Source organism: Rutidosis leptorrhynchoides, chromosome 5, assembly GCF_046630445.1.
Source record: "Rutidosis leptorrhynchoides isolate AG116_Rl617_1_P2 chromosome 5, CSIRO_AGI_Rlap_v1, whole genome shotgun sequence".
Lineage (NCBI taxonomy): Eukaryota > Viridiplantae > Streptophyta > Magnoliopsida > Asterales > Asteraceae > Rutidosis > Rutidosis leptorrhynchoides.
In genome coordinates this window covers 102977446-102991555 of record NC_092337.1, presented here as the reverse complement: position 1 = coordinate 102991555, position 14110 = coordinate 102977446, and the positions used below count along the sequence as shown (strand labels likewise).

The following is a 14110-nucleotide window of genomic DNA, read 5'->3' as shown; positions in this document are numbered from 1 at the left end:
TATTGATATTTCAAGAGAAATGGTGCAACTTAAATGGTTACCATACATGTCTATTTATAGTATAAAATATTACTATGCAAGAAATATAATAATAATAAAATTAACATCCAATCTAGATATTTTATAACACAATCTAGATATTTTATAACACTCCCCCTTGGATGACAATTTTATTAGAGAATAACTAGTACTGCCTCGTTAAAAACCTTGCTAAAGAAAACTCATTGGGATAAAACTTTAGCTAAGGGAAAAAGAGTGCAGTATAGAGTTGACTCCCCCTCAAGTAGGCAACGCCTGAGTTGTTACATCTTCTGAACATGCCTCATGCCAATATTATGAACGTGTGTTCTGAAAATAGCAGTTGGCAGTGCTTTGGTATAAAGATCAGCAGAGTTGTTGATTGAACGTATCTCATTTTAATCTGGTTGTCTTTTACGATATCTTGAGTATATGAGAAAAATCTGAGGTTTTCATCTGAAACTGTATCATCTAAATCTTTTATGTACAAGTTTGGCCCCTGTGATTTGTCTACAGTCTCCTTCATGGTTTGCTCAAACCCTTGTTTCAATTCCTATTCCCTTGTAGTCTTTTCTGAGCCTTACCAATATACCATTCTTTTCCATCAAACTTATGACCGTTAAGACCGTCTATGGCTTTGGCGCCTCGTCAGTATTTATATTTTGTTCAGTCACTTTTGATACTCTTCTTTCATTTGTATTATGCAAGCTGCATTATCTTCATATATAGTTGTTGGTGAAGATAGTTGTTAGTCTTTTATAGCGTTCTAGTCCACAAGAATCAATAATGATTTGTGTCATTGATCTCAACCAAACACATTTTTGAGTAGTTTCATATAATGCAATCACTTCGTCATGATTTGATGATGTTGCAACAAGTGTTTGTTTTAAGAACACCATGATTTTGTGGTACCTCCATTTAGGAATACATATCGAGTTTGAGATTTATCTTTATGAGGATTTGATGAATGACCTGTATATACATAATCAACCAAATCTTGTTTTGAAACGTTAGAATAAAATAATTTTAAATCAGCAGTTTCTCAAGGGTATCAAAATATGTGTTTGATCCCGCTCCATTGTCATTTGAGCTGAATCTTGCCAACAAATTAACTGCGAGAGAAATGTCAGGTCTTGTACAATCTATAAGATACATAAGAACCTCAATTGCACTAAAATATGGAACTTCCGATCTGTTAAGATTTTCATGATCTTCGCAGGGATGAAATAGATCAGTGTCAATATTGAGTGATCTAACAACAATGAGTTTGTCTTTAAAAAAAATGTTTTAAAATCTTTTCGGTATAAGTTGTTTGATGTACAAGTAAACCATTAGGCATATGCTCAATTTGCAATCCAAGGTAATACTTGGTTTTTTCAAGATCTTTCATTTCAAAATAATTCTTTAGAAGTTGAATGATTTCATAGATCTCTTTATTTGTTCATATGATGTTAAGAACATTGACATAAACAACTACGATCTCATATCCGAACATTGTTTTTATAAAACATACGTGCAAAATAAGTTTATATTTATACCCTTTTTTTTTATCAAGTAGTCATTTAATCGGTTATACCACATACGTCCCGTTTGTATAAACCCACTTAGAAATCTTTGTGATTTAATGGAATATATTCCCTTGGATTTTACATTAGATGCTTATGATACCTTAACCCTTTAGGTATATTCATATATATCACTATTAAGTGATCCATACAGATAAGTAGTAACAACATTCATGAGATGCATTTAAATAACTACCAGGTTGATTAAGTATCTAATAAGTAATTGTATCCATTACAGGAGGATAATTTTTCCTCCTAATTCATTTCTGGTCTTTGTGGGAAATATTGAGTTACAAGTCTAGTTTTGCCTTGTAACTTCATTTGCACATTTCTTTTCGGATAAAAATTCATTTGTATCCCATACGTTTCACATCTTTAAAAGTGATAACGATTGATCCGAAAACTTTTCTTTTATCGAGCGATTCTAATTCAGCTCTTATTGCTCCTTTCCATTGAGCTCAATCATGTCCATTTTGTATATTCAATGACAAATTTTAGTTCCAGATCATCATCTTTATTCATGATGTCATTGTAACATTATATGAAAATATCTCATAGAGATTTTAGTTTCATTTCGGTTCCATAATATTGCATAATTTATCGCAATTTTAGTATTTACATTTATCAATATCCTCTGCAGAAGGAATATTGATTTGTGGTTCTTCTTGAACACTTTCTCTTACCTCATTATCAGCTGATTTTTTTTTTCGAGGATTTTTATCTTCGGAACCAATTGATCTTCCACGTTTGATGCGTGGCAAAGACTCAACAGTGACATTATTGCCAGCTTTTGGAATTTCAGTTCGAGCTGGAGCATTTATCGCTGGTATATATGATTTAGTCAATTTTTTATATCTGTAAATGCATAAAGTAATTAATTTGCAAGTTCTTGCATATGCATTATTTTTGAACTTTCGTTTCACATTCTTTTGTGCGAGTTCAATATACCTTAATTGATGTTCACATCATGAAGCATCATTTTATTTTTTATTTTTATTTCTCCCCCTAATCTAGGGAACAATGTTTTATTAAAATGACAATCAGCAAAACGTGCTGTAAAAACATCACCCATCATGGGTTCAATATATCTTATGATTGAAGATGTTTTATATCCAAAATATATTATCATCTTTCTTTGAAGAACCATTTTATTGTGTTGTGGTGATACAATTGGAACATACACTGCACAACCAATGTTTTAAGGTAGAAAATATTTGGCTCTTGGCCAAAATCAAGTATTAAGTGAAAATATTTACGACTTCCACATGGTATAATGCGAATTAATGTCGCAGCATGTAAATTTACATGTCCACATATAAATATTGAGAGATTTGTACTCATTATCAATTGTCTAGTTATTAGCTGTAAGCGTTTATCTATTGATTCAGCTAAACCAATTTTGTGTATGCACATGAGCAACTGGATGTTCAACAACAATCCCTGTAGATATATAATGATCATTAAATGCTTGAGATGTTAACTCACCAGCATTATCAAATCTCATCCTTTTAATGGTGTAATCAGAATAATGTGTTCTCAATTTAATAATTTGTGCAAGAAACTTTGCAAATGCCATATTACGGCTTGATAACATACAAATATGAGACCATCCGCTAGATGCGTCTATTAGAACCATGAAATATCAAAATGGTTCACATGATGGATGAATTGGTTCATATATCTTACCTTGAATTCTTTCAAGAAACATTTGTGATTCTTTTTCACAATATACTTTTCATTAATCACCATATGTGCTTTCCATTAATCACCATATGTGTTTTTTTTTTTTTTTATAAATCACCATATGTGTTTTTTTTTTTTATCATATATCCTTTTCACCATATACGCTTTTAATCATATGCGCTGTGTTTTTCACCATATGCGCTTTTAATCATATGCGATTTTCATCATATGCGTTGTGCTTTTCATCATATTCGCTTTTTATCATATGCGCTGCGCTTTTCATCATATGCGATTTTCATCATATGCGTTTTTCATCATATGCGCTTTTATAATATGCGCTTTTTATGTGAATAGTATATTAATTAATTTCGTTTTACTATTCATATGAATTAATTTCGATTTACTATTTTGTTAATTGAGTAATATATATACATCATATACTTGTGACTCCGAAGGCTCAAATGAATTTGACCATATAGTTATATGTTGTACCTTGCACATTAATTTTCAGTAGAAGCTTTAGATGCATATTTTTTTTTTCTTGATGAACTATTTGTTTCATATCTAGCTTAGGCAATTATTGTGAACATTTGGTCCCTATAAGAGCATTTATCTTTTAGACTTTTAGTTGATTCGTACTTGTCACAATTAGGGATAGCACCCGCGGGTCGTGGATGCGGATCCATTGGATCCATCAGCCTTACCCGTGGATTTTTTTTTTTTTAAATCAAATAACTGGAAATTTTGATTTTTTTTTTTTTTAAGAGACATCCAATTGAACCCTTGTTCGTTGAAACAATTTGACTATTTTTTTTTAACTCCCCATTTATTTAACTTCGTCTCTTGACATTGCCACATCACTAAAAAGTACATCACTTGCCTTTGATGTCACCGTCACGGTTAGAAACAGTCTAATATAATGCTTATGGCTCTTTGTATACACATAAATAATTTATGTCCATTTTCATTTCCTTACTTATTTTTTTCTATTTTTGAAAGACAATTACACCGAGCAATCTTTCTCATTCTTTGAAACAATCTTCGTCTCATTTCTAAGATTTGAACATTATCTTCAAGGTTAGAAGGTTTGGCTCTGTACCGCCAAATCAGAGTCCCTTTTATTAGACAAGTTAGTGTCCCTTTTATTATTAGACAATTAGGCATTAGAAAATAGTTTTACATTACTATGCTTTGTTTGTGTACCCTTTTTATTTGGTTTGTTTATAAGTATATATGCAGTGTTTCTTTTCTTTATACTTCTCTTTCATCTTAATTAACACATATAATCTCTCATCATAAAATAAATAGTGTGAATTCTTTTAAGAAAATGGATTATGTAAATCAAATTTGTTTAGATATTGAACCAAATACCTATTGGAGTATGATACTAATTCAAAGCGAGCGGAAGCATTTTTTAAAACTTTATAAAATCATACTCTTTCACGGATCATTGTACAAAACTTTAGTAAACAAAACAAATTAACGAAATCGAACGAGAGAAGATTAGAATACAACCTTTGTAGCCTTTTGAAAATCGAATTTGAAAACTCAAAGAAGAGTTCCTCTAAACGGTAGACACCCAAAGTTCCAACCTTGCTTCGATCTATACCTTCTACTTAACGGATCTTTTCTTCTTCCTTATTTCCACCAAAACCGAACCCAATTATAGATTTCAAGTATTTTGGTTACTTGAAAATGAGAAAGAAAAATAGCATTTTGTGTATGTGTGTTTTGTATCTCTTTTTTTAACTTTTAAGATTTACTTTTAATAAAAATACAAACTACTTTTTTTATTTCAACTTTTAAGATTTACTTTTAATAAAAATACAAACTACTTTTTGTATTTTAACCTTTAAGATTTACTTTTAATAAAAGTACAAACTATTTTTTCTTATTTTAACTTTTAAGATTTACTTTTAATAAAAATACAAACTACTTTTTGTATTTTAACTTTTAAGATTTACTTTTAATAAAAGTACAAACTACTTTTTCTTATTTTAACTTTTAAGATTTACTTTTAATAAAAATACAAACTACCTTTTTTTTTTTTTTTTACTTTTAAGATTATAAATTTAAGAATAAACATTAGTATGCATGAAATAAATAATGATTAATTGCATAAGTAATCATAAATGTTAGATAACATATAAAGACCCCGTCGTATTCGTATTGATCGGAATTAATCTCGACCCATGGTACCGTGTTGTCAAATGACGTGTTGCGTACATAAAGTACCGTGTTGTCAAATGACGTGTTGCGTACAATCATGAGGTCTTATTAACATAAATATAAATGTTAGTGAAGTTAATAAGAGTTAGATTACAGAAAATATAATTCAGGTGGTATAACCGACCATATATAACTTAAATAACATAAATATAAATGTTAGTGAAGTTAGTAAAAGTTAGATTACAGAAATATAATTCAGGTGGTATAACCGACCATATATAACTTAAATAACATAAATATAAATGTTAGTGAAGTTAGTAAAAGTTAGATTACAGAAATATAATTCAGGTGGTATAACCGACCATATATAACTTAAATAACATAAATATAAATGTTAGTAGTCCAAAATTTGATATATTCGAGTCTGAAAATTATTAATAATTTCATACCTTGATTAGTGATTCGTGATCGTTTGAGATATCTTTTAATTACACTAAGCTTTTCGTGCTGATAACGTGTTATAATTCAGTAGGCTTATAACTACCTTTAATGGTTATAAGAACAAAGAGAGAAAAGAGAGAAGAAGGAGAGAAGAAATATTGATATTGATATTTCAAGAGAAATGGTGCAACTTAAATGGTTACCATACATGTCTATTTATAGTATAAAATATTACTATGCAAGAAATATAATAATAATAAAATTAACATCCAATCTAGATATTTTATAACACAATCTAGATATTTTATAACACTTATGATAAAAGAAGTAATTATTATTATTTAAGACTTATGATATAAATATTTATTATATCATTTAATCATTATTTATGATTTAATTAACATTTTAATTTAACTTACGATTAATAATACTTTTATTATTATTGGAAAATACTTATGATAAGTATTAAATTTATTTTATGAGAATATTATTATAAGACTTATAATAAAGATTAAATAATTATTTAATTATTATAAGACTTAATTATTATTTAATTACGATTTAATTATTAAATACTTATTATTTAATAATTATAATTAGAAACTTATGATATGGTTAATAATTCATTATTAATTAATAATACTTATGATATGATTTAAAAATTTATTATTAATTAATAATACTTATATTATGATTAATATTTAATTAATTAATTAAATACTTATGATATATTAATTATATCACTTCAACTTATATTAACTTTAATAATTCATTTTATTTAATTAAACTTATGTTATGACTTAATTATACACTTTTAACTTTAATAAACATTATAACTTATGTTATTATTATAATGTACACTTTTCAAATTAATGTTGACTATGTTTGACCAAGGTTGACTTTTGAGTTGACTTTCGGTTGACTTTGACTTTCAGTTGACTTTTGTTGACTTTCTAAATAAGGAAACTTTCCTAATTTAAAAACTTTCTAAAAATAGAACTTTCTAAATTTGGAAACTTTCCAAAAATAGAAACTTTTCAAAAATAGAAACTTTTCAAAAATGGAAACCTGCTAAAAATAGAAACTTTCTATAAATAGAAAGTATGTGTCCGTACGCTGTTCCAGTCAAACCGATGCTTGCCGAGTATTGTTCTATGTCTACTTGCAACATGTACAATAGCTATCATACTAAGACTTGACCTAAGTTAGTTATTTATATCGACCTGCTTTATTTATAGATCGGCGTTGTGATCATTCCTGATCACTTTACTCTATTTGTTGTTCGCTTGTTTGTGTGGTTTCTTCAGTTGCTTTTAAGGTGAGTTATAGTTCCGTTTTTACATACTTTTCAAAGTATATTTTTGGGATGTGATTACATGAATTTTTATTTACGTTTAAACACAAGTAACAGTTAAATGTAAATTATTCATTGTGAGTTGGACAAAAATATTCCCTAGTCTGGTAACTGTAATCATTGGTTTCTACCGGTGAACACGAATCCTACGGATAGATCTATCGGGTTTGACAACCCCATTTCGAGCTAGTCGCGCTAGCAATTTATAATCGGAATGTTTAGTACTTCGTAATTTGTTGTAGATACACTGTTCAAGTGTATATTTTTATTGTGTTTGGCAAGGGTAAATAAAGGGTTAAGTGGTTACCAGGTGGCTCATTGATAATGGAATAATGTTTAATGTTTTCTAACATTTTTAAATCTTGTGGTCTAAAGTTTACTTATTATTTAAACCTATAATTCACTCAACCTTTGTGTTGACAGTTTACTTGCATGTTTTCACAGGTACTCGAGTTTTGTGATGCTTCCGCTGTGTTTAGAAGAGTCTGCATGCATTTGGGCAGATTTTATGAACAATTTATGAAACTTAAGCTTGCATTCTATTTTTGGATAATTTAAACTTGTGGGTTTGTTGGCAAAGTTTTGTGTCAACTTTTGGTTTATTACTATGGTTGGTTGTTTTGAAACTACATATTTTGGTTTGTTTCCTTTTTGGGAAACATTTGAAATAAAAGAATGCAACTTTGTTTATTTAATTCATTTAAGTCCGATCCAGCTGTGGGACCAACTGACGGATCCGTTAAGTGTTTTGACGGGGTGGTCACATAAGCCCTAATGTAACCAAATACATTGTACATATGCAGCAATAAACAAAAACACAAATCAAATAGGGGTATTAAAATTTGATTTGAAACCGTTCAATTCGAATACTGAATCGAATCCTAACTAGTTAAAATCAAACCGAATTTGAAACAAATAATTTTCGGATCGATTAAAACCAAAATCGAATTCAATATTTGATTTTCGGTTCGATTTTTGGATTTGAGTTTTTCTAATTCGGTTAATCGAAACCGAATTCAAAACCGATAACAACTTAATAATATTAATTTTATAAATGTATCAATTAATAATATATATGTATCAGTTTCGAATTCGGTTGATTAAAATTCAATAGTTAAGCGTTTTGAAAATAAATAAATGAATAAAGTAGCTATGATGTGATTGTGAAACATAAAGATTTTGTTTATACTCTAAAAATTTACATACATTGTATTTTCATATTTTGTGAACTCGAATTTGATCAAGAAGTAACACTTACTAATTGTTATATTTATGTACTGTGTGTATCATATAATCATGCATATTTGGTAACTTAGTATGTTAAAAGGTTTTTTAATAATAAAATTTTATTTTATTTGTTTTTCGGTTTTAACCATAACCTAACCGAGAATCGAATTCAAAAGTCGAAACCTAACCGAATTCAATTTTGGTTATTCGTCCATTTTTTGTTGTATAAGTTCAAAACATGAACAAACCGAACCAATTAAAAAGAACATATCAAAAACGGAAATAATGCACACCCCAAAACCAATTGAGGAAGCCATTTAACATCGTAGCCATCAATGAAACCACAATTGAACAAACCAAATCTGAATCACACCGATCTTGAAGTAAATCACTAAAAAAATTAGATTGATTAAGCACATTGATGTACCTCTTTGAACCTGTTGTCAAAAAAATGTGTCAAATACATAAACCGTACAAGGCCACCACATCTAAGATGATTGATGGGTGACTTTGATCACCTCGTGTATAAAGACCTTTCTAGGCTACTAGACAATTGTGCCAATACCAGTGATTACATTCAATGCATTGGAACATTCCTATAAAGTAATATTGCCAAACGCTCGACGACGACGGCCTTATATCTAGATATGAATCTTTCTGCGTGTCTTAGTCGTAAAAGTTCGTCTTCTTTCAAACTTTTACTCACATTGAGCTTATTAACAAGACTGAAACAAGGCATGTCTACTTTGATATATCGGTATCAGATCAATCGAATCTATACTATTCAAGACGATGAATATCTTGATTATTGATTATTTAAGCGAAAAGAATGAAAGAAGTTGTGTGGAAAGTATTAGAAGAAAGCAAATGTGTATATATAGAGTAAGACTTTCGCAAGCCTTTGTAATTGTCAATCAACTAAGTAGGGCCTGAGCCCCTGTGAATCCGTACATTAGAGGCGTTATCCAAACCTACACCAAAATGATGGAACCGAAAAAGTATAATTGTTTGTTGTGTGATGGTGCGCCTGTGTCAATGGCACCATTCTAAGACCTGCAAATGGCAGGTAGTGTTCATTGGCACTAGTCTTATTAATTGAAAATGAAAACGGAAGTTAGAAATGGTGTATTGGTATGCTTCAAGTTTGATATCATTTGGGTTAAGGACTAGACCATACCAAATGACAATCAGAAAACAAATACTATGCAAGAAACTAATTTCACACAAGAAAACAACACAAACAGGCCCGAAACAATTATCCATAAGTAAATCATCATTCATTTAATCCCATCCCACAAGAACATAATTTGCAAAACAAAAGTAACAAGACAAGTTTCTTTAAATTCTTCCTTCACTTCAAGCCAAGTATCGATACAACTTCCTATCGTCTTTGTCCCTTTCTAAAAACTCCCTCTCAATAAGCGACTCGATTCGTTTCTTTATCACAACCGGGTTCGGCAAGAACCTCGACTGCAGTTGCTTCGTAACTTCGGTCACAATGTTGTTGTGATCCAACACCCGTCTCGCTTTCATGATCCTAACAATGGCGGCCTCAATCTGCGGTTTCCTATCTTCCTCCACTCGTTGTCTCGTCTCCTGCTTCTCGGGTTCTGATTCCTTCTGCGCAACAACTGTACCTATCTTCACCTTGTAAAACTTGCTTGAAAACTTATCGTTAAAGAAAAACGTGTCGTCCTCCACAATATCTTTACTCATAGGTTCTTTACGCAAGACGTTTTTACCCTTAGCACAAGCTAAAGACTGCAAACACCTCTTCAAATCAGACGCGGGTATTTCAGTAGCCTGTTCAATTTCCTTATAACTCAACCCGTCTCCATTGTTGAAAAGCATCAGAACGCACATTTGGTATGTTGAAACGTTCAGCTCGTGCTTTTGGCCTCTACCGAATGTTGCTTTTATATCTGCATACCCCATGTTTGTTTGCCATGTCAGCCTGCGTCCACTGTGTGTCCCAAGGTAATAATTTTTGAACTTATCACACACAGTGAGAATTTCGGAAGGAAGGTTGCAGGTGGTAGTCGATTGAGTCGGCCAAGATCCGGTTGTGAGGACATGAACCGCAAGTGTGGGCCCATCACCCAACTCGTGCCCATTTGCTGCATAAAATCCTTGCATTGTATCATCAGAGGTTTTCATATCAGTAAACATACCTTCCAACTTTGAAGTAAACTGATACCCACATTCGGTTTTCAGCTTCAAAATCAAACTTCGTTCCGCATCTTCTGATACACTTTTAGCAGAAAGAAGCCGTTTTGCTAAGTGTTGTTTATAATACTTTTCGAAAACGTCTTTTTCTTGAAGAAAACGGAAAAGCATCATCACTTTGTCCAGTACAATCTCCACATCCTCTTCACTAACCCCTTTTAGTCCTTTCCTTAGCTTATCATCCACAAACAACGAGATGAATTCGGGTGACCGAGTATTCAAATTGATAAAGTACTCAAAAGACGAATTCAAAGCGTTCTGAAACATTTTGTCGTTGTTAAACGCAAGATTGATGATCTTATCGTGTTTATCTTTTTCATCCAGGAGACGTTGTACGAAATCCACAGGATCTTTTAGTCTTTCGGGATCAGTCACCAATTGCTTACCCGTTTCCCGAATGTGTGATGTCATCACATCCTTTACTAGTGACAACCCATTAGGCACCCTACGAAACAAATTATACATTCGACCCAAATCATCGTATTTATCATCCACGAGCATATTAACTAACCCCGAATTATCCATATGAACTAATCTCGTCATTTGGCTTTCGATCATCTCTTTTTCCACCACATTCGTAATCTTAACTTCACTTCTTGAGTCTAAATAATGCGACACTCTTTCAATCTCCTCGTTCAAACGTTTTTCCGCCTTCATAAGGTAATTCCCACAGTCACAGCTTTCAATAAACAACTGAGATTCACCACGGTAAAAATCAGCCGAAACAATAAGATACGGTTTTTCAAAATCTTCTTGATAAACGGAAGAACCTAAATCCATCAGCATTTTAACCACGTTCCTCATTAAGCCCCGATTAATAACTTCACCGCCCCTTTCTCTTTGCACGAGGTCAAGTAATGTGTCTTTAAGCCTCGTTTGGATCTTGATAGCGTGAACGATATTATCCCGCCATAGATTAAGTCCGAGCTCATGAACTGGAGTTTTGTGTGTACTGGGGATAAAAGTTCTGTCCATGTACATTAATATGTCTCGTATCATTTGTAAGGCTTTGTTGTGTTCGGTCCATTTACGGTCGAGTTCTTCGAGAAATAAAGCGCCCTGAGAGGCTTCGATTGACGCTGCGATTTCTTTTAGATGAGCAGTCATTGTTGATACGAGTCCAGAGTAGAGCTTTTCTCCAAACTTATGCAGCACCATATTGTAGGCGTTCCTGGATAAATATAGTATATACATCATGACATCATCAATTTCAACATTCTAAACATAAGATTTACTATAGGTTTAATTCAAAATGTGCATTACATATGATAGAATCATGAAACTCAACATATATAATAGATGCTAATTTGGAGGACAAGGTGAAAAAGTACAGGACTGTTAAAACATTAAACAGAAAAGAATGTAAGTTAGGAGTAACATTTTTTATAGATATTGAAGAGCATTATTACTGCAAGAACTCATTGACACATGCTTTACACATTTAGCCAACTAGAATGATAATTGATGTTGTACAATAGGAATTTAGGGCCATTGCAATGAGTAAAAAGTAAAAACTATTGGAAAAAAATGTGAACTATAAGCAGGCCATAAATGCATCATTATATTTACCATTTTTTGTATCAAACTAAAGATACTATTTGTATTTCTTCATTGTTACTGAACAGTCAATATAGCTCACGAGAGCGAGCATCGATTGACCTGTGTTATGATAAGGGCTATTAGTACAGGATGGCACAACAGACTACAGCATATCGAAAAAGCCTTTATATTTAACAATGCACGAAGACCTGTTTCCTTTGGTCCAAGGATTAGCAAGTGAACGAATTTCAAGCAGATGTACAACCAAAAACGCAAATTGGGGGTATTAGAACAGAAGGCCAAGCAAAATTATCAACCTCTACTCGAGTGACTATCAGACTATGTAATGCGTTGCACTAGTTGATATAGGTTGAGATATTGTAATCATGAGTATCAGCACCAGTTGCACAAACGTACTGATGTTTTAACTTTAATATTTAATATCTATATCTACTATGCTATTAATAAATTTGAAACAATTTAATATACATTCAGTTTCATACAAACAACGCTGCCAGGTAAATTATCTTACATTTTAACGTCTGAAATCATCTCTGAATCTGGCCATTTCAATTAGTACATGTACACATACACTTACCCGAGCCTACCAAATTCACGATAGCTAAAGCACTAGTACTCATTCAAATACATATATCTAATACCCCTATATAGTTCAATACCAAACACAGCCAGAGCTTCTTTTGAGCAGGAAGGGGCCTTTGCCCCCCAAAAATTCTAAGTTAGTAGTAGTATATATATATATATATATATATATATATATATATATATATATATATATATATATATATATATATTAGTAGTATATATACAAACAATCAAGCTTCATCCTGATACCAAATATCATTTTCTCTACAACATCATTCAAATTTAGGCATATATAATCAAATCATGAAATAAATACAGCTTAATAACATTGAATCAACATATACAAAATCATAAAAACAATCAGAACCATAAATCTAGGTTTTCAATCATCGAAGTGTAAAAACTACAAAACGAATTGAATTAAAATTAACCTAAATCAGAAAAATAGGAAGATCAAAAACCTGTAAAGTTCTTCGAAACTAAGGCCGCTAGCGTTATGATTATAAATCTCATGAATCGCATGCTCTAGAACCTTCCATGTTTTTTCAGCGTATTTTGGATCCACAACAACACGATGTTTAAAAGCTTCGATTTGAAAATTTTTCTTTTTCTGTGAACTCATTTTTGTGATAAATCGATTAATCCCCAAATTACACACTTTGCAAAACCTGGCCCTATTTTTGTCGAGTATAAATATATGAGAATGAGATGAGATATGAGATTACCCTTTTTTGATAAAATTAAAATTCGTTGATTGTTACGGGGTTACACGTTTTCGTTTTTTATTTAACAGGAAATATTATTATTATTATTATTATTATTATTATTGCTTAGGGTTAAGCAAACTTTTACCAAGTTTATTTTTAACCTATATTAACACGTTTACTAAGTTTATTTTTGTCACATTAGGTCCATTGCATCAAATCATTTCACTATATCATAATTGACTCATAATTAAATACAAACATGTCATAACTCTTCGCTAACCACAAATATACCTGATATTGCTCAAATGAAACATATTTTCTATCGCAATATTAGTCTCGTTCGTATTAGTTTCGAGCCTTTTATTGAAGATTTATCGAGGATTGTTGTTAAAGATTAACGTCTTTTGTGTCAAGGTGTTTCTTGAGGTGTTTTGGGTGGATTATATTTGTTTTAGTACTTAAAAGTCAGAAATATTGGTCGCGGTTTGAGTCGGAATCAAAATATAAGTTCAAGTTATTTTTCGGGCCAAAAACGAGTTTTCGGACCTTCCCTTTCGCGAGAATTATCTCCCATT

The 14110-nt window shown here is 31.3% G+C and overlaps 1 protein-coding gene across 1 annotated transcript; it reads right to left on the bottom strand.

Annotated features, from left to right (window-relative positions):
• Nucleotides 1–9700: 9700 nt before the first annotated feature.
• LOC139846722 (cullin-3A-like) lies at nt 9701–13533 on the bottom strand. The gene is made up of 2 exons (XM_071836206.1): nt 13290–13533; nt 9701–11854 (listed from the first exon to the last, which is right to left on the bottom strand). The coding sequence occupies exons 1-2, from the start codon at nt 13448–13450 to the stop codon at nt 9814–9816; spliced, it is 2202 nt and encodes a 733-aa protein (XP_071692307.1). The 5' UTR covers nt 13451–13533; the 3' UTR covers nt 9701–9813.
• Between the last annotated feature and the right edge of the window lie 577 nt (nt 13534–14110).